This window comes from Orycteropus afer, unplaced genomic scaffold, assembly GCF_000298275.1.
Source record: "Orycteropus afer afer isolate SDZICR_OR568_19922 unplaced genomic scaffold, OryAfe1.0 scaffold00005, whole genome shotgun sequence".
Classification (NCBI taxonomy): Eukaryota; Metazoa; Chordata; class Mammalia; order Tubulidentata; family Orycteropodidae; genus Orycteropus; species Orycteropus afer.
The window spans coordinates 28,972,588-28,995,393 of NW_006921592.1; the positions used below are offsets into that span (position 1 = coordinate 28,972,588).

A 22,806-nucleotide genomic window follows, 5' to 3' on the forward strand; every position below is an offset into this window, starting at 1 on the left:
AAGAAAAATAAAACAAAATGTATTCTATATATAAGAAATAATACATGTTTATTGTTTTTCTCATACAAAATTATCTAAGGAGGTTATTCATCGAACTTTCATGTACTCTATTTCAACCATTAAAATTATAATCACTTCCTTAACTAATATAATTTTTCAGGATCTTTAACAATAAGCCAATTATTATTTCAAGGGATTTCCAAACTTACTATCCTTATTTTTTAAATACAGAAATTAAAATCCTGAAAAAGTATGTAAGCAAATAAGTGATTGATTTACACCAAGCAATCATTACCTTTAAAATGCCATTCTATAATTATGGAACTTTGAGTCACTTCTTGACAACCCAAACTAATCTACACTTTCTTACTTGGTGCTTCTACAACAGAATAAGTGAAAATTAATTTTGTTTTGGAGCTGCTCTTTCCTATTTCTTTTGAAATCTATATATTGAGGATACCTTCCACCAGTTACACAATCCATAACCAGTATTTTAAGAGTAACTAGACAATTATTTTACCTTTTGGCTTTGGGGGACAGCATTTTGTAAACTGGAAAATTATACTATCTGAACGAACAGTTTCCATCTGGTAGCAATTCAAAAGATCTTTAAGAGTACTGAAGTTCTTCTTAGTCCCACTGAGGTTGTATTCTCCATTCTCATTTTTTGTAATCAAACAGTGCTTATATTCAATGACATTTTCTCGCTATACAAGTTTAATTATAGAGAGGGGAGAAAAATCACAATAGATGTAACAGGAATTATTCTGAGAAAGGGGATATGACAAAAACAACCAAGAGAATATTAACAACTGTGAACTCTACTGTAGGACTGGTATAGGGTGAGAGAAATGCTGGTTCCTCAAAAAGGTATTTATTTACAATTGTGTAGCTTACAGAAGTGGCTGACAGTTGATTTTATTAAGAAGCAAGTAAGAAAGCAATGATAATTAACAACAGTAATACCATTCTTAACAGCTCCCCATCATTTACAGAATAAAGTCTAAAACTAATATAGTATATAAGGCCTTCCATGAGCCAACTTCTTCCTCCATCTCCAATTGCAATTCCTGCTACTCACAAAAAATAGTTTACATTCCAGCCTTACTAAGTGACTTAAGTACAGGAAGTACCTGGGTTACAAACGTCCAACTTAACAGACAACTACTACTTGCCCTTTAATGCAGGCGTCAAATTAGTTTCATCATAGCCAATGAAGCATAACAGGAACAGACTGGAATTTTTACAATTTGGGTGATTTGTCACTGCAACTAGAATGGAAAAATTACTTTCCAAAACCCTGGGGTGAGAGACTCAGAAGTGGCACGGTGAACCCTTTCAGGAGCCTGATGCAGGAGACTGCATTACTGACGGGACTGTAGACAGGCACACATTCAAAGTGATGTAGTCAGCCACCATCTTTGAGCAGGATGCTGCAGTCTTTGAGTGGGGTGCTGCCATCTTTGAAGCCCTGCTTTAATGTTATATAAATGTGACCTCATTTGAAATGATTGAATCAATCCCTACTCATAACAAATTCATCACAATCACCTTCAACTGCTGCATGTGCAGCTTTTAAATCATTGAAAAAGTTTGGAGCCTCTCCGTGCGCTAATTGTTGTTGTTGTTGTTATGTGCCGTCGAGTTGGACCTGATTCATAGCGACCCCTCCTTGGGTTTCCGAGGCAGTATCATGGAAGTAGATTGCCCAACCTTCCTTCCAAGGAGTGGCTGGTGGGTTTGAACCGCCCGCCTTCTGGTTAGCTGTCAAGTGCCTTAGACACTACGCTACCAGAGCTCCCTCTGTGCACTAAAGTAAGGCTAAATAAGAACACTATGCACCTGTTCCAACTGACCTGAAAATTTTTACAGGCACAGTTAGGAATAGATCTTGTTCATAACCTGTTATTGTTGTTGTTATGTGCCGTCGAGTCAGCCCTGACTCATAGTGACCTCTCCTTGGGTTGCCGAGGCAGTATCACTACGGAAGTAGATTGCCCAACCTTTCTTCTGAGGAGTGGCTGGTGGGTTAGAACTGCCAGCCTTCTGGTTATCAGTCAAGTGCCTTAGGCACTATGCTACCAGCGCTCCTATTCATAACCTAGAGATTGGAAATCACAAGTAAATGCCCTGCTATTTAATGCCTTGATAACAATATGTGCGATCTGCCTTTCTAAAATGTACTTCCTTTCCTTCTAAGGAATAAACCTTTTATTCATTCCTTAAAATTCACTTCAAGCAACACTTTTTCTGTGAGGTCTTCCTTAACAACTCTCATACCACGCTACAAACATGTTGTGCCACTACTGTACGTGTATAATTATCTCTGATATGGCATTTTAATATTTTGTAGTTTGTTTTACATGCTTATCTTATGTGTTCTCCTTGGAAGGATGATTGGGCAATCTACTTCCATAGTGATACTGCCTTGGAAATCCAAGGAGGGGTTGCTATGAGTCGGATCTGACTCGACAGCAGTGAGTCTTATGTGTTCACTCAACCATTTTTTGGGCCACTCCTTATAAATATATTCATTCTATTTAGAACCATTTATATAAAATCTACCAAAACCCCAGGTCTATCTCAAGACCTTCCTCCTCCAAAAGATTCTCTTCATAAATGTAACCCCTTCTGTTATTCTCAGTATTTTCTATACTGGGTAATTATAATGTTCAATTTAGTACTTTTTGGTATACTTTCTTATTACTGTTTTTCCAAAGAATAAGTCTTGAAGGCAGGGCTGTATCATACACTTTCTTGGAGGTAAGCCTGTATAATTATACCTAAACACACAGTCAGGGCACATAGAGTAAACCTAAAATTTTATATTTTCAATTGATAATTCAATACAATGGATCGTTATAGTAAGATGATAATGTCAAATCAGGATGGATTATCAGTCTTTTATATAATGGTAAATCACAGGGTACACCACCTTCTATAGTGATTGAAATTAATCCACTATCTACAGATGCTAAACATGGTTTTGTATTTTGTAAAAACTAAAATAATTGAATAGCAATTCAATTTCTATTCTGAAAAAGATAAATCTGGAAGTTGATATAAAGTTTCTTAAGATTTTGAATAATAAATAATCTCATAAAAGATCCCAAATGATCTGTCTTAACAGTGAGGTTTCACTGTAGCTTTATGTTTAAAACATACATTATAGATCACTATTCTTAATATTGGTTAAAGTATTATGGTTAAGAGTGCTAAAGTGCTTCTGGGTTTGTTTGGATTTTTTTGTTTTTGTTTTTATTTCTGTGATTGCTATTTTCTTCCAATCATCTGATCATTCTTAGTAAAAAGAAAATTTCCTTTTGATTTATTTTGTTCCATGGGATTTGGCAGAGATTTTCATGGTTGAGAAGAAGAGTATTTAAGAGATTTGATGAAGTGTCATTTGAGAAGCTGATCACACCCAAACTTCAAAAATAAATATCAAATAAAAGGATTAAAAAAACAGCAAATCATTTCATATTTTTGTATAATTGCTAGGAATTACACCTTGTTTGTTTACGCAACATCCTTGAAAAAACTGTCACTATGCTAACTATCAAACCCAAAGCTATAGTTCTGAGTATTAAAAAGGAAATAGGGTGGTTGAATATGAAGGGGAAATTAGATGGGCAAAATAAAGTTGTCAGCATTAATTAGTATGACATACTAACCTCAACAGCAAACGTGAGAAAATATTTATTAAAGTCCTTAGGACTGCATCGAAGTACGTACATTCCAGTCTGATTACCAGCTTTCTTCAGTTTACTAATGGCAAAATCCATTCTAAAGGTAAAGAAAATAATATTTGTCAATATAGTTGTTCTTCAGTATCCACAGAGGACTTGTTCCAGGACATCCATGGATGCTCAAGTTCCTCATATTAAATGGTCTAGTATTTGCATATACTTTAAATCATCTCCAGATTACTTATAAAGCCTAATATAATGTAGAGTCTACGTAAACAGCATTTTATGCTCCCTCTTAGCCTTTGAGGGATTGCTTTGGCCACTTAATTGCTTTTTATCCCCCTGAATGTTTTCAATCTGCAGTTAGTTGAATCTGTAAATGTGGGACCCATGGATACAGAGGGCCAACTGAACAACCCAAATTGAGCTACAGGTTCAACAAAACACCTATCAAATTTCCAGCAGACTTTTTACATAACATAGCAGGCACCATGACATTATGACCAAACATCATCTATATAATCTAATGACATATCTAACACTCATCATTCTTGGAGGTCTTCTGTACTTTTTATGTTCATTAATATATCTTTAGTCCTTTAAAAAGAGTAATAAAATTGACAAACATTTAACTAGGCTGCTGAGGAAAAAAGATAAAAGACATAAATAATTAAAATAAAAAATGAAAATGAGGACATTACTATAGACTTTTCAGAAATAAAAAGGACTAGAAGAGAATACTATGAACAATTATATACCAGTAAAGTAGATAACTGAGATGAAATGGCAAATTTCAAGAAACACACAAATTATCTAAACTAACTCAAAAAGAAATCGAAAGTCTCAACAAACCTACAACAAACCTGAATCAGTAATTAAAAATCTTCCAAAAAGTAAACTCCAAAACCAGATGGCTCCTTTAGTGAATTCCACCAAACATTTAAAGAAGAATTAACACCAACTTTTCTCAAACTCTTAAAGAAAGAAAAAACAAACAAACTCACTGCCTTCAAGTCAGATCTGACTCATAGTGACCCCTCCTTGGGTTTCCGAGGTGGTATCACTATGGAAGTAGATTGCCCAACCTTCCTTCCAAGGAGTGGCTGGTGGGTTTGAACCAAAATTAGCAAAGATAATAATAAGGGGGTGATTTTAAATTACATCTGAGAGTTAAACATGAATAGCAATTAAATGTTAAACTTATACAAATTATAAGTATTATAAACTAGGACAGAGGTGGCAAATTATATCCTAAGTAATTCTAATTATTACATAATCCAATTGCAAAATATAGACTTTTGTTAATAGCAACAACAAGAACAACCCAATGTCAGTCAAATAAAGACTTTTTTCTAAATTCCTAAACTCTTTTAGTGTAGTGCCTAAGGCATTTGACTGCTAACCAGAAGGCTGGCAGTTCAAACTCACCAGCCACTCCTCAGAAGGAAGGTTGGGCAATCTACTTCCATAGTGATACTGCCTCGGAAACCCAAGGAGGAGTCGCTATGAGTCGAGTCCGACTTGATGGCACATAACACCAACAACAACAACAAACTCATTTATATCACCCTGTTGTAGAAAATTTTCTTTTAAACATCTCATTTACCTTTTAAAATTTTTAAAGTCTGTATTACTTACGAAATTGGGCCATGACAGTTGCTTTGTATATTTTCAAGTACTGTTGGAGGTGCTACTTCTTTGCAGAGGTAATGATGTGCATCTGCAGTTAATCTATAGTAACCATCAATCAGTGACACAAAAGACAAGGCTTCTCTTAATGAGCTAAGTTCAATTTCCTAAACAGATGAAAAAGAAACAATTACATCATGGTATTAAGTACCATGTAAAAAGTCAACTCTTGCTAAATATTGAAAATTCTCTTCATTCCATCCCAAATTCATTAATTTTCCTAAATTAATTTTCTTCTAAATCTTTCTTAGCAATATACTGACTTACATATACAGAAAGGCATATACGAAGATGATTACTTGCTGCATTTTTTGTACTGAAAAAAAAATGACAAGGACTAAATGTCTATTAGTAGAGGAGTGAATTGTTAAATAAGTTATAAAGTGTAGCATATACACAGGAGTAGTTTTAAGAGTTAAATCTGTAAGTATGTAGAACAATGATATCTTATTAAGGAAAAAAAAAACACTAAAGAACAATACATAATCTATGACTCCACTTATGTAAAGAAAATATACACAGAAAATTTTTATCAATAGTTACCTCCAGAGGGAGGAGTAAGACTGAAATGAATATTATTCTTAGGGACCTTTACCTATTCTACGTAAATCTGAATTGTTGAATTTTTTTCTTACAATAAGATCATGTTAATGCACTGGTTGCAAATTACAAAATAATCAAAGTTATTTGTGGATACTCCCACTATCCCCGGAAGTGAGCCGGCGGAGGTATGAAACAGCTAAGGGAGACCAGGAAGCAAGCTGGCAGCAGTTAGAAACAACTAAGGGAGAACGCAGGAAATATCAAAGGAGGTGGAAGAAATACATAGAGTCAATGTACCAAAAAGAATTGGTCGATGTTCATCCATGTCAGGAGGTGGCATATGATCAACAATGGTACTGAAGGAAGAAGTTGAAGCATCACTGAACTAATTGGTGAAAAGTAACCCTCCAGGAATTGACAGAATACCCGTTGAAATGTTTCAACAAACGGATGTCCCGCTGGAGGCACTCACTCAGCTATGCCAAAAGATTTGGAAGACAGCTATGTGGCCAACTGACTGGAAGAGATCCATATTTGTACCATTCCAAAAAAAGGTGATCCCACAGAATGTGGAAATTATTGAACAATATCATTAGTATTACATGCAAGTAAAATCTTGGGGAAGATAATTCAAAAGGAGTCGCAGTAGTATATTGACAGAGAACTTCCAGAAATGCAAGCTGGATTCAGAAGAGGATGTGGAATGAGGGATATCATTGCTGATGTCAGATAGATCTTGGCTGAAAGCAAAGAATACCAGAAAGATATTTACTTGTGTTTTATTGACTATGCAAAAGCATTCAATTGTGTGGATCATAATAAATTATGGATAACACTGAGAAGAATGGGAATTCCAGAACACTTAAAGCTCATCAGGAACCTGCACATAGACCAGGAAGCTGTCGTTCAAACAGAACAAGGGGACACTGCATGGTTTAAAATCAGGATATCAGGGTTGTATCCTTTCACCATACTTATTCAGTCTGTATGCTGAGCAAATAATCAGAGAAGCTGGACTATATGAAGAAGAACGTGGCATCAGGATTGGAGGAACGCTCATTAACAACCTGCGATACACAGATGACAACTCTGCTTGCTAAAAGTGACAATGACTTGAAGTACTTACTGATGAAGACTGAAGACTATAGTCTGCAGTATGGATTACACCTCAATATAAAGAAAACAAAAATCCTCACAACTGGACCAATAAGTAGCATCACGATAAATGGAGAAAAGATTGAAGTTGCAAAGACTTCACATTATTTGGTTCTACAATCAACACCAATGGAAGCAGCAGTCAAGACATCAAAAGATGCATTGCATTGGGCAAATCTGCTGCAAAAGACCTCTTTAAAGCACTGAAGAGTAAAGATGTCTGCTTGAAGACTAAGATGCACTTAACCCAAGCCATGGTATTTTTAACTGCCTCATATGCATGTGAGAGCTGAACAATGAATAAGGAAGACTGAAGAATTGATGGTTTTGAGTTGTGGTGTTGGTGAAGAATACTGAAAGTACCATGGACTGCCAGAAGAACTAACAGATCTGTCCTGGAAGAAATGCAGCTGGAATGCTCCTTGGAAGCGAGAATGGCCAGACTTCGTCTTACCTACTGTGGTCATGTTGTCAGAAGGGACTATTTCCTGGAGAAGGATATCATGCTTGGTAAGGTGGAGGGTCAATGAAAAAGGGGAAGGCCCTCAACAAGAGGGATTGACACAGTGGCTGCAACAATAGGCTCAGGTATAACAAGGATCGTGAGGCTGGCACAGGACCAGGCACTGTTTGGTTCTGTTGTATATAGGGTCTGTTGTACATAGGGTCGCTATGACCCAAAGACAGCTCAGCAGCACCTAATAGTAACAACAATGACTCCCAGTATCTGATGATCACCAACTCTTGTCGATTCTAATACAACAATATTTTTCATACAGGCTAATATCACAGCACGGAAAGAAGGTTGGGCAATCTACTTCTGTAGGGATACCACCTCATAAACCCAAGGAGGAGTCACAATGAGTCAGGTACGACTCAATCACACATAACAACAACAACATTACAGCCAGGAGTTCTGGTGGCACTGTGGTTAAACCATTGAATTGCAAACTGAAACATCAGGGCTTAGAACCTACCAGCTCCCTGTGGGAGAAAGATGAGGCACTCTGCTTTCATAAAGATTTATAGCCAGCCTTGGAAACCCTAAGGGGCAGTTCTACTGTGTCCTATATGGTCACTGTGAGTTGGAATAGACTCAATGGCAGTGAGTTGGTTTTTAATATCACTGTTATCCCACTACTTATACTCCTCATCCAAGTCTAATTATTAACTATGAGCATGACTGACTTCCTTACATCCTTTTCCTAATTCCCTCAACTATCCATCCACACTGCTGTCTGAGTTCATTTTCAAAAAATGATCAGAAGAACATTTCATTTTTCTCAAACACTAGTAGGCAGTCAGTATACATGATATCATATTTTTACCTAAGAACAGGAAAGTATACCGACTAAAGTAAGTTGCATGTTAGTTATAACTTAGATAATATAACCCTGAAATAAGAAGCTCTGGTAGTGTAGGGCCTAAGGCATTTGACTACTAACCAGAAGGTTGGAAGTTTAAACCCACCAGCCACTCTGTGGAAGGAAAACTGGGCAATCTATTTCCGTAAAGATTTTACTGCCTCAGAAACCCAAAGGGGGTCACTATGAGTTGGAATCAACTTGATGGCACTGAGTTGTTTTGTGTTGTTTTGTTTTTTAAACCCAGAAATAGCCAGACTGCTAGGTCATACAGATATCTAAGCTAAATGAACAAATAACATTCATGATGTTTAAGCCAGGAGGTTAAAAAGAAAACAGAGCCAGATAAAAAAGAAATCTAAAAGCAGAGTATAAAGGAATCCATTTCTTCCCTTTTGATTGAAATACATGGTACTTCTGAAACTAATATTTAAAGAAAAGGAAAGGTTTAATCTTTTTGAATCAACTATATCTTATAGCTTGGGTGGGGCTGACTTGGAATTGGTTTACGTTTTATTATAGTATATAAATTCTGACATTGTTGTTGTTGTTATGTGCCATGGAGTCAGACCCGACTCATAAAACCCCTCCTTGGGTTTCTGAGGCAGTATCACTACAGAAGTAGATTGCCCCATCTTCCTTCCGAGGAGTGGCTGGTGGGTTTGAACCGCCAGTCTTGTGGTTAGCAGCCAAGTGCCTTAGTCACTATGCTACCAGAGCTCCCATAAATTCTGATAGCATTGAATTTATTTATTTTTAATAAGGCATTGGATACACCTCTGTTGATCATAAAAGATGATAGGAATGAGCATCACAACAGGGAACCAGCACAATCCAGAGTTGGGGTAAGAACTGGGACTTTGTTAATCATAAACTGAGTGGGAAAGATGGTAATGTATAAGAAACTCTGTGGGAAGGTAGAGGGAAGGTTGGTAGAGATACAAAAAGCTAGATGTCATAAGAAAGCTTAGTGAACTGATGTTTATGTTCAGAGCTATACTTAAACTATAACCAAAATTCCCATAAGAAAATAACTTTGGTATTAAGATTCTGAAATACTGATTTCTGGTAACTGTAAAATAATCATTATTTAATCTTAAAAGCAAGCTTACCAGATTTTTACCATCTTGCTTATGGATTGTTACAACTCTGCTTTCATTAGAGATGTCTTGGTTTGCTTGCTTAATGCTGACATCAATAATATCAGGAAAATCACAATATAACTGTAAATCCTGTGATTCAGAGCAATTAAAATAAAAACAAGTAGAATTTGTGGAGCCATTTTATAAACAACACTTTAAAACAACTCAGAATTCTTTAAAATAAATAAGGCATTAACAGTACTAGCATAAAATAGTATTTCCTCCCCCAATAACCTAACCCTAAGATTACATTATGTCTTGCTTTGATTTAAAAATAAGAGTGTATTAAAGGCTATATCCCCTTTCAATCCCATTAACATTAATAGGAACCACTGCCAGAAAAATGGAAATTTAACTACTAAAGAATAAAAATCAAATTTTCCTTCTAAGTCTCTAATAATCATCTAAGAACAACATAGATATGAACAAATTTAAAGCTGCAATGCAAAGCTAAAAACAAAATTAATTATTTAACAAGTATTCATTATTACAAAATCAATTAAAATGAATATTTTGCATTTAGTTAAATTTTACGATTGAGCCTCCCATGAGATCAGTAACAGTGAGAGAAAAAACAAGAGGCAAAACTGCCTTAAAAATAATTTCACATTTAGAATTTAATCCATTTCTGAAACTATGAAAGAATCATTACTAATTATTTCATCATTGAAAAAAATGAAATAAAAGCAATTTAAGAACAATGAAAAAGGAAACATATGACCCTGATGGCTTCATACCATTAAAAACTCCCACTTCTATCAATGGGAGAAGTGCAAGACAATGTTTCAAATGACTACAGTGACGTTTCTTCCTTGCCATTCTACTTAAAATAACAACAAAAGAAATGAGAACATATCATTAAGGATTACCTGTTCTGTCAGTGTCTCACTTTCTTTATGTTTCCCTCTTGACCACTGAATTCCACCGTTTCCAGTTATTACAATGGTTGCAAAAATCTCCTCACCTGAAGGACCTCTTCCAGGTTCTTTTACTTCAAATTGCTCTGTGTAGAAGGCAGACTGAAGCGTTTCCAGATTTATAAGATACTTAAGTTTCAAGTTTCTGGCAGTGGCTTTGCATTGGCTGAATTGTTGAATAAATCTGCGAAATCTGTACCTTATTCGCTTCCTTGTCAAAATATGATAGTCTTGGATTTTTGCTCTAACACATTTTGGTAAGAATGTCTTGTAGCTAGGGATAAAGAGCACACACAGAAAAACAAAGCAAATTGGAAGATAAATTCGTAACAAAGCTGAAAGAGAGGTTAATCACCTTTCTCCCTGACAGGTAAGTACAACAGCAGTCAAGTGGAAAAAGGTCTACAAAGACCCCCAGATGGTGTACAACCTGAGAGTTTCATTTGATGATGTGCCATATATACACTATCTTCTCTAAGATACCATAAATGTTTAGAACAGGAGATGTTTTGGCTACCTACTACTGCTCTGATTGGACTATACCACAAATGGGATGGCTTTAACAAACAGGAGCTTATTCTTACAATTTTGGAGGCTTTAAGTCTGAGTTCATAGTGCCAGGCTCTAGGGGCTGGGTGAAAGCCCCTCAACCTTGGGCTTCAGCTCTCCTACTCCCAGCCCACTGAAGCTGGAGGCTTTTCTTCACTCAGACAGCTGCTGGCTGCTGAGGCTAACAAACCCAAGGTTGACAAGTAAAAAGGCACAGTCCCAATGCTACCAAACAACATGGCAGGTCATTGATTCAAGTCCATTGAAAGTCCCAAGGTCAGCAGAGCATGGCAGGCTGCTGAACAACAACACGACTGCATGCAGAGTTCAAGAATGCCATAAACTAGACCATTCCCAAAGCTACTTCTTATGTACTGGAAGCAGACACTTAGCTACTTAGCTGCTTGTGGTAGATTCCACCATGGAGTTGATTGCCAGTCTCATCATAGGGGAATAACTACCACTCAAGAAGGTCCAGTCAAGTTGACACACAACCTTAACTACCACAGGAGATGTCCATTTTTTTCTCCTAATGAAGTCAATATAGTTAAAAATGGAGTTTTCCCAAAATTCGCCTTTCCTGATTATCTTATTTTCATTTTCTTTTCTGTTTTTTGACACGTACTGCACTGTGCTGCATATATTTCCTATGATGCTATACTCCAACGTTTATCTGAATTCTGAGAAATGTTTCATTTTGTTGGATGCTTTGTTGTTGTTAGGTGCTATTGAGTCAGTTCTGACTCATAGTGACCCTTTGTAAAACAGAATGAAATACTGCCCAGTCTTGTACCAGTCTCACAATCCTTGCTATGCCTGAGCCCACTGTTGCAGCCACTGTGTCAATACATCTTGTTGAGGACCTTCCCCTTTTCTGATGCCCCTCTACTGTACCAAGCATGATCTCCTCCAGGGAATAGTACCTTCTGACAACATGACCAAAGTAAGTGAGACAAAATCTGGCCATTTTCCCTTCCAAGGAGCATTCCAGCTGCACTTCTTCCAGTATAGATCTGTTAGTTCTTCTGGCAGTCCATGGTACTTTCAATATTCTCCACCAACACAACTCAAAAGCATCAACTCTTCTTTGTTCTTCCTTATTCATTGTCCAGCTCTCATAAGCATATGAGGTGATTGAAAACATCACGGGTTGGGTTAAGTGGACCTTAGTCTTCAAAGACATTTTTGTTCTTCACCACTTTAAAGAGGTGTTTTGCAGCAGATTTGCCCAGTACAATATGTCACCTGATGTCTTGACTGCTGCTTCCATTGGTGTTGACTGTGGAACCAAGTAATGTGAAATCTTTGCCAACTTCAAACTTTTCTCCATTTATTGTGATGCTGCTTATTAATGGTCCAGTTGTGAAGATTTTTGTTTTCTTTATGCTGAGATGTAATCCATACTGCAAACTGTAGTCTTTAATCGTCAGTTTGTCTTACAATGGTGGCTTGCATGTTGCTGTAAGGCTGGAGGCTCTGCCACAAGTATTTCAAATACCAGCAGGGTCACCCACGGTGGACAGGTTTCAGTGGAGCTTCAAGACTAAGACAGACTTGGAAGAAGGAAGGGGCCACCCACTTCTCAAAGAATTGGCCCGTGAAAACATTATGAATAGCAGTGAAACACTGATATATTACTGTTGGATGCTACTGTTGCTTATTATGTAAGCATGTTTCCATTGTATATATACACTATTTTCTTAGGCCATCTTCAATAACTCCTACTAATTCCTTTACAATTAAAATGGTCCCATTTAGAAAGGTTCTGATTCTTTTGTATTTCCATCTCTGCATACAATACCCTAAAAGAAGGTAGGTAATTTATCTCTCTGCTTCCCAAACATCTGACAAATAAAGAACACTCCATTTCTGAAGGTACAACTATATTAAATTTCCATAACTTCACATATGCTGATCTTTCTTCCTATCAGCCATTTCCTATTTAGTTCACTTTCTCATTCTACCAGCATCATCAAATCCAGGAAACCTTTCTGGATGACATGACTACATTAGATACTTCTCCTTTTGTTCTCACAGTATCCTGTGCATTACTCCATAATATTACCTATCATTCCATACTGTAATTGTTTACTTATTGCCAGTGGTATGCTCAAGCTAGCTTGTGCCAGCTCATGATAGCCTATTAATACGTCGTAAGGATTTTTGTGAGCTATTAAAACAGCCATCACTAAAGATTAATTTATATGAAATATAAATTATATTAAAAGTAATTAATAATCAAAATTCACCACTTTCTAATTCTTTTACTATTATCTAAGCTTTTGAGTTTACTTGTGGCTATTATATCTGAATGGTAGAAATCCTGCTAACTAAACCCATTTCTTCCACATATTCCCCCCCAAACCCCTTTCTCCTGTCCCCTAACATATATACTCTCTCTCAGTATTTTCATCCTATTATTTCTCTTCTATCCACACAGTTTAAAAGTACTAATATTTACTTCTGTAGTGATACCACCTCAGAAACCCAAGGAGCGGTTGCTATGAATCAGATCTGACTTGACGACAGTGAGTTTAGTTTTTTTTTTTTTTTTTTTTTTATACTTCCTATCTTAAATGTTAAATCTCTTTATCCCTCCAGCTAGAGCCTATCCAGCCTCTTCTGGAACGTGCAACCATTTTCATTTTCTTGCCTTCCATTCACTCCTCAGCTCACTCCAATATGGCTTCAGCTCCATCATTCCCTAGAGCCTTTTCTCGATAAAATCAAGAAAGACCTCCTTGTTGCTACAACAATTTTCCACATTCATTTTACTCGCCACATTTCAAGAGCATTCAACATTGCTGAATATTCCCTTCTTGAAACTCTTTTCCTTTAGTTTTCCTGATTCTATTCTCATTTCTTTGGCTCCTCCTTCTCAGTCTTAGTTGCCTTTACCTGGTGATTGAATGTTACAATTCCTTGAGACTTGATTATGGGCCTTCTTTTCTTCTTACCAAGGAGTCCTGGTGGCAGAATGGTTAAACACTTGATTACTAATGGAAAGGTTGGTGGTTCAAATCCACTAGCCACTCCACCCGAGGAAGATGAGGCAGTCTGCTTCCATAAAGATTTGTTGTTAGATGCCATTGAGTATGCTCCAACTCACAGTGACCCTACGTGCAACAGAACAAAACACTGCCCAGTCCTGTGCCATCCTAACAAGCCTTAATATACATGAGCCTATCATTGCAGCCACTGTGTCAATCCGTCTCATTGAGAGTCTTCCCTTTTTTCGCTGACCCTTTACTTTATGAATGGGGTCCTGTCTCACAACATGACCAAAGTTTGGTGAGATGAAGTCTGCCCCTTCTCGCTTCTAAGGAAAATTCTGGGTGCACTTCTTCTATGACAGATTCATTCATTCTTCTGGCAGTCCATGGTGTTGTTAGTATTCTTTACCAACACCACAATTCAAAGGCATGAACTCTTCTTCGGTCTTCCCTATTCATTGTCCAGCTTTCACACGTATTTGAGGTAATTGAAAATATTTTGGTTTGGGTTAGGCATACCATAGTCTTCAAAGTGACATCTTTGCTCCTTAACACTTTAAAGAGCTCTTTTGCAGCAGAGTTGCCCAGTACAATATGATGTCTGAATTCTTGACTGCTGTTTCCATGGTTGTTGATTGCAGATCCAAGTAAAATGAAATCCCTGACAACTTCAATCTTTTCTCCACTTATTGTGATGTTACCTGTTGGTCCAGTTGACAGGATTTTGTTTTCTTTATGTTGAAGTGCAATCCATACTGAAGACTGTAGTCTTTTATCTTCATCAGTAAGTGCTTCAAGTCATTTTCATTTTCAGCAAGCAAGGTTGTGTCATCTGCATATCACAGGTTGTAGATAAGTCTTCCTCCCATCCTGATGCTGTGTTCTTCTTCATATAGTCCAGTTTCTCGGATTATTTGCTCAGCATACAGACTGAATAAGTATGGTGAAAGGATACAACCCTGACACACATCCTTCCTTATTTTAAACCATGCAGTATCCACTTGTTCTGTTCGCACAGCAGCCTCTTGATCTATGTATAGGCTCCTCATGAGCACAATTAAGTGTTCTGGGATTCCCATTCTTCATGCTCTTCATTCTTTATGTTATCCATAATTTGTTATGATCCATACAGTCAAATTGTCTTTGCATAGTCAATAAAACACAGGTAAACATCTTTCTGATATTCTTCACTTTCAGCCAAGATCCATCTGACATCAGCAATGATAGCCTTTGTTTCACATCCTCTTCTGGATCCAGCTTAAATTTCTGAAAGTTCCTGTCAATACATTGCTACAAGTGCTTTTAAATTATTTTCAGCAAAATTTTACTTGTGTGTGATATTAATGATATTGTTCAATAATTTTTACCTTCTGTTGGATCACCTTTCTTTGGAATGGGCACAAACATGTATCTATTCCAGTTGGCCAGGTAGCTTTTCAAATATTTACAACCCTGGAAACTCTATGGGGCTGTTCTACTCTGTCACTATGGGTTGGAATTGACTCAATGGCAGTGGGTTTGGTTTGGGTTTCTCTTCTTATCTGTACTCTCTTTCACTAGGCATTTCTCTATCTGTAAATAACTCCCAAGTCTCTATCTCTACCCCTGACTTCTAAACTCCAGACCCGTATGTTCTATAGCTTAATCAATCTATTCATTTAATTTTGATGTTTCAGAAACACTTTAAACCATGTGTCAAATCAAACTCATGAGTCTCCTTAACTTCCTTGCCCAAAAGATCTCCTTATAGGGATGTCTATCTGAGTGAATAGGAAACAGAAAATTTTGTGTTTTATACTTTTTCTTTTTTAAAATTGTGTTAAGTATATATATAATAAAACATTTGCCTTTAACAATTTTATGTGTATAATTCTGTGACTCCTTTGGACTTTGGAGTTTTCTAAATTCAAATAGGTTCTTGAAATCATATTCTATGGACTACAATTGGTTAAGGCCTAACAGACATTGTGGTAGTTAAATTTGTATGTCAACTTGGCTGGGTCTGGTTGAGTGGCTGGGCAGCTGGTGGTAGTTAATTCCTCATGATGAGATTGGCAATCAACTCCATGGTGGGATCTAAAACAAGCAGCTGAGTAGCTGCCTTTGGGATGTGGTCTGCTTCCTGTATATAAGGAGAAACCTTGGCCTGTCATGTGGTTTGGTAACATTGGGACTGTGCCATTTTATTTGTCGACCTTGGGCTTGTTAGCCTCAGCAGCTAGCAGCTGCCTGAGTGAAGAGAAGATATGCCTCTAGCTTCAGTGGGCCAGGAGCAAGAGGCAGAGCTGAAGCCCAAGGCTGAGGGGCTTTCACACAGCCCCTAGAGCCTGGCACTTTGAATTCAGACGTCTAGCCTCCTGAACAGTAAGAAAATAAACTCCTGTTTGTTAAGGCCATCCCATTCGTGGTATGTTCTTGTCAGAGTGGCACTAGGTAACCAGAACATACATCTAAAAACAAAACCACTTAAAACCAAAGAAGGGAACATAAAAAGTAATACCCTGCAAACTGGGTATGTATTTGCTTTGAAGGTTTTCAGCAAAATAATGACTAAAGCCAGTTACTGAAACAAGGATCTCAAGGAAGAAAAGAGGTTTTATCCAGATTCAGGATATCCTCAAACTTCTATAAGTATGTTATATATACAACATATTTAGTCTTCAAACTTTACAAAAAAATCTAATACAGCATTCTTATAATAGTCATACCCAAAAGAAAACAAAACCCACTGCCATCAAGTCAATTCTGACTCACTATAACCCTATAGGACAGAGTAGAACTGCCCCTTAGAATTTCCAAAGCTATAATCTTTATGGGAACAGATTGCCACATCTTTCTCCCACTGAGCGACTGGTGGGTTTGAACTGCTGACCTCTGGTTAGCAACTGAATGCTTTAACCACTGTGCCACTAGAACTCCTTTATAATAGTCATGCAGGTCTTTTAAAAGAATAGGAATTTTACAGACATAAAACTGAGCTGCAAGACTAGTGTTTCAAAAAAACCATGATTTTCTAAAATCAACATGCAAAAGAATTATTTGAAGAATATGGACTATGAATCACTTGTACAGGATCCTCTGGAGGATTTGTAGAAAATCTTTATTTGTAGACCTTACCTCAGATTCCTAAATTGAAATCTCTTGGCAATCTTTCATTATAACAGGTAATGACCATCCTCTGGGAGACACTGTTTCAGCATTATTTATACAGATAATTTGAGGATCTGCCATTAGAAATTAACTCTTCAGGTGCTCTATCCTACCCAATGACTTCTCCTTGCCTTTTCAGAAGAAATGACTCAAATCACAAACAGGTACTGAATATTTTCTGAGGTACTCCAACTGTATCAGTAATTTCTTTGACTTCACAAAGTATGTGTTATACACAAGAAAGAAAAATTACATTTCCCCTTATGTGATTTAGTTTCATAAAATCAAAATATGTGGGCAAATACAGACAGTACAAATAGATGTATAAAAACTCTTAACTGTTCACATTTATGTGCATGGATTGGGTAAGGAAATTACCTGATAGAATTATAGATGGCCAGTGGGGTTTGATCCTTTTCTTTGGCTATTCTCATCATATCTAACACTGCCATCCCAAGACATTCTTCCTGTGTTTCATGAGTCACAGGTACTTTTATCCATCCATGCACAAAATCATGCCGCCACTAAAGAAAAAAAGATTAGAAGGAAATATTTCACCATCATAAGTTTCATTATCTCATCTTATTCTAGTGTTATATTTTAATCTATAACTTACTTTCTAGAGCATGTGCATTTAGAAGAAAGATGTAAACTCCTCCCTTGATTTTCAATCATTTTATCACAAACTTCAGCAAAAATTCTTTTACAAATGGAAAGTGATCTAAATTTGGTTCCCAATTATAGAGTACATATGACATCAGTCTATTTCACTGCATATATCTTCAACATCAGAATTACCTAATACATTCATTAATTATGCCAATGATGTTCAAACATTATACTAAGCACTGTGTTGAATATAGAAATCGAAGACATGGTTTCAGTCCTCAAGGAGACTAAAATCTAGCAGGGAAGGCAAGGCACATAAACAAATAATTATAACACGCAAATACTGTATAGTGAGTGTCACACAACAGATGTTCCAGGAATTAGAAGAAGTTGAGATCATATCCAGTTAAGATAATTAGGGAAGTTTACACGCAAGATAAGAGATCTGACAGTCTTTGAAGAGAAAGAATATCTTGATGGACATAAAATAGGGTGAAAATGTGAACCTCAGCCTCCATGACCCTGAAACCAGAAGAACTAGATGGTGCCTGGTTACGTACTGACTCTCTATAAGGGATCATATTAGAAGGTCCTTGATAGAATGGGAGAAAAATGTGGAACAAAACTCTAAGTCATAAAAAAAAAAAAAAGGACAGTCAGATAGTGACTGGTGGAACTCCTGAAACTAAGGCCCTTGGCCACAGCTTTGGACCTGGAACTGAACTCACTGCTATTGCTCAATTTTCAGCCAAACAATAGATCTACAAGGTGAACAATAACTCTAGGAACGTATACATTCCTTAGAAAATCAACCATTCAAGATCAAAAGGACAAAGTTCAGAAGGCAGGAAAGGTTAGGAGAGAAGGCTGAATGGAAACAAGAAACACGGGAAGAAGTGAGAAGAGTGCTATGACACTGAGGGGACTGCAAACAATGACATGAAACTGCATATTCTGAAATGACTCATAGTTTTTCTATATCAAAAGTATGAGATATCGCAGTATTAATATTAGGCTACAGTAGTGGGCTGGATAGTTTAGAAAATGTTGCTTTATTAATGGACTTAACTGGCATGCCAAACAGCTTACATAAAGATGACAGCCATGGAAACCCTATGGGGCAGTTCTACTCTATCCCATAGGGTCACTATGAGTCAAAATTGATTTGATGACAATGGGTTTGCTTGTTCATTTTTGGTCTTAACCAAAGACAGACTGATAAGAAGAAAGAGGCCATCCACTTCTCAAACAATTGGCCAGTGAAAACCTCATACACAGCAGTGAAACACTGTCTGATATATTACTGGAAGACTTTAAAATAGCCCTGAAACATTATCTGATGTAGTTCCCGAAGATGAGCCCCTCAGGTCAGAAGGCACTCATAATACGACTGGGGAAGAGCTACCTCCTCAAAGTGAGTTGACTGAATGATGTGGATGAAGTAAAGCTTTCAGGACCCTTATTTACTAAATAGAACATGATTCAAAATGGGAAGAAACAGCTGCAAACACCCATTAATAATTAGAACATGGAAGGTAGAAAGTATGAATCTAGAAAAATTGGAAATTGTCAAAAATGAGATGGAACACATGAAGACAGATGTCCTAGGCATTAGCAAGCTGAAATGGACTGGTATTGGCCATTCTGAATCAAATAATCATATAACCTACTATGCTAGGAATGACAAAATGAAGAGGAATAGCATTGCATTCATCATCACAAAGAATGTTTCAAGATCTATCCTGCAGTACAATGCTGTCAGTGATAGGATAATATTCATATGCCTATAAGGAAGACCAGTTAATAGTACTATTATTCAAATTTACACAACAACCACTAAAGCCAAAGATGAAGAAATTGAAGATTTTTACCAACTTCTACAGTCTGGAATTGACCAAAATTGGAATGCAAAAGTTGGAAACAAAGAAGAGTCATTAGTATTAGCAAAATACAGCCTTGATGATACAGATAATGCCGGAGATTGCATGATAGAATTTTGCAAGACCAATGACTTATTCATTGCAAATACTTAAAAAAAAAAAAAAAAAAAACCATAAAAGGCAGCTATACACATATACCATGCACATATACATGTATACATGTATACCATGCCAGATGGAATACACAGAAATCAGACTGACTACATCTGTGGTAAGAGGCGATAGAGAAGCTCAATAACTTCAGCCAAACAAGGCCAGGAGCTGACTGTGGAACAGACAAATCAATTGTTCATATGTAAGTTCAAGCTGAAGCTGAAGAAAATTAAAACAAGTCCACAAGAGCCAAAATATGACCTTGATTATATCACAACTGAATTTAGAGACCATGTGAAGAATAGATTTGAGGCACTGAACACTAATGACCAAAAACTAGACAAGTTATGGGATGACATCAAGAACATCATACATGAAGAAAGCAAAAGGTCATTAAAAAGACAAGAAAGGAAGAAAAGACCAAAACCGATGTCAGAGAAGACTCTGAAACTTACTCTTGAATGGAGAGTAGCTAAAACAAATGGAAGAAATGACAAAATAAAAGAGCTGAACAGAAAATTTCAAAGAGCAGCTCTAGAAGACAATGTCAATTATTATACTGAAATATGCAAAGACTTGGATTTAGAAAATCAAAAGGAAAGAACATAGTCAGCATTTCTCAAGCTGAAAGAACTAAAAAAAAAATTCAAGCCTCAAGTTGTAATACTGAAGGATTCTATGGGCAAAATATTGAATGATGCAGGAAGCATCAAAAGAAGATGGAAGGAATACACAGAGTTACTGTACCAAAAAGAATTGGTCAATGTTCAACTATTTCAGGAGGTGGCATAGGATCAAGAATCAATGGTGTTGAAGGAAGAAATTGAAACTGCACTGAAATAATTGGTGAAAAACAAGGCTCCAGTAATTTATGGAATAGTCATTGAGATTTCACACTGGAGGCACTTACTTGTCCATGTCAATAAATGTGGAAAACAGCTACCTGGCCAACTGACTGGAAGAGATAGAAATTTGTACCCATTGCAAAGAAAAGAGATCCAACAGAATGTGGAAATTACTGAATAATATCATTAATATCACGTGTAAGTAAAATTTTGCTGAAGATAATTAAAAAACAGTTGCTGCAGTATATTAACAGGGAACTTGGAGAAATGCAAGCTGGATTCAGAAGAGGACATGGAATGAGGGATATCGTTGCTGATGTCAGATGAATCCTGACTGAAAGTAAAGAATACCAGAAAGATGTTTACTTGTGTTTTACTGACTACACTAGAGCATTTGACTGTGTGGATCATAACAAATTATAGATAACATTGAGAAGAATGGGGATTCCAGAACAATTACTTGTGCTTATGAGGAACCTGAACATAGATCAGGAGGTTGTCATTCAAACAGAATAAGGGGATAATGCATGGTTTAAAATCAGGAAAGATGTGAGTCAGGGTTGTATCCCTTTACTGTACTTATTTAATCTATATGCTGAGCAATAATCTAAGAGGCTGAACTATATGAAGAAGAACATTGCATCAGGATTGGAGGAAGACTCATTAACAACCTGTGATATGCAGATGACACAACCTTCCTCACTAAAAGTGACAATGACTTGAAGCACTTATGGATGAAGATTAAAGACTATAGTCTGCAGTATGGATTACAACCCAACATAAAGAAAACTAAAATCTGCACAACTAGATCACTAAGCAGCAAGATTGAAGTTGTCAGGGATTTCATTTTACTTGGATCCACAATCAACACCCATGGAAGCAGCAGTCAAGATATCTCAGGTCGTATTGCTCTGGGCAAATCTGCTGCAAACGACCTCTTTAAAGTGCAGAAGAGCAAAGATGTCACTTTGAAGACTAAACTGCGCCTAATCCCAGCCATGGTATACATGTGCCTCAAATACACGTGAAGGCTGGACAATAAATAAGAAGACCGAAGAAGAGTGGATGCTTTTGAATTGTAGTGCTGGCAAAGAATACTCAAAGTACCATGGACTGCCAAAAAAACAAACAAATCTGTCTTGGAAGAAATGCAGCTGGAATGCTGTTGGAAAGGGAAAAAGGCCAGACTTCATCTCACCTACTCTGGCCATGTTGTCAGAAGGGACCACTTCCTGGGGAAGAGTATCATGCTTGGTAAAGTGGAGAGTTAGGGAAAAAGGGGAGGACCCTCAACAAGATGGATTGACACAGTGGCTGCAACTATGGGTTCCAGTATAGCAAGGATTGTGAGGATGGTGCACAACCAGGCAGTGTTTCATTCTGTCATACATAGGCTCGCTGTGAGTTGTAGCCAACCCAACAGCACCTAACAACAACAAAAACTAAAATGAACCAGTTCTGCAGCAGAGGAAAATAACGCAGTCACAAAAGCAGCACGCAGTCCTCACCTATAGAAGCTATTCTCAGAGGCTTCTCTTTTTTAAATGGCTTCTGAGACTAAAGGGAAAAGTCAAAAAGATCAAATCAAGGAATATTTATAAAATAGAGTCTATTATCCATAAACCAAAAGATTAAAATTAGTGATAAAAAGACTCAATCTTACTACCTCACTATACCTGCTCTGCAAGGCAGAATAGCAATTTTCTAATAGGTGAAACTTTTCCTGATTAAGAGACAGTCTGAGTGGCAAGATATTTATCATTTAAACAAGATGAAATAAGTTAATAGAATCATACCTGTGCAAACAGGTAAGACATGACAAAGTCATCCAGAAGAGGAGCTTCAGCACCTCGAGCTATTCCATGCCGGTAGGTTCTGTTGCTGCCATGACAATACCAGTGAGGAAAGTAAAACCTACAAGACAATTAAAACCTTAAGTCAGCCTCCAAACAGTTCAAATATGGTGGTGCAGTGGTTAAAGCAGTCAGCTGTTAACCAAAAGTTTGGTTGATCAATCCTACCAGCCACTGCATGGGAGAAGGATAGGTAGTCTGCTTCTGTAAAGATTTACAGCCTCGTAAACCCAATGGGGCAATTCTACTCTACTCTATAGGGCCTATATGAGTTG

At 37.0% G+C, this 22,806-nt stretch overlaps 1 protein-coding gene across 1 annotated transcript in view; it reads right to left on the minus strand.

Annotated features, from left to right (window-relative positions):
- The window catches only part of JAK2 (Janus kinase 2), a 60,278-nt gene that overhangs the window by 22,137 nt on the left and 15,335 nt on the right, over nucleotides 1–22,806 (minus strand). The window contains 7 exon segments of the mRNA XM_007939292.2: nucleotides 505–707; nucleotides 3,675–3,786; nucleotides 5,328–5,485; nucleotides 9,553–9,672; nucleotides 10,452–10,773; nucleotides 17,570–17,715; nucleotides 22,475–22,592. Of these exon segments, the coding sequence (XP_007937483.2) occupies nucleotides 505–707; nucleotides 3,675–3,786; nucleotides 5,328–5,485; nucleotides 9,553–9,672; nucleotides 10,452–10,773; nucleotides 17,570–17,715; nucleotides 22,475–22,592 (1,179 nt within the window).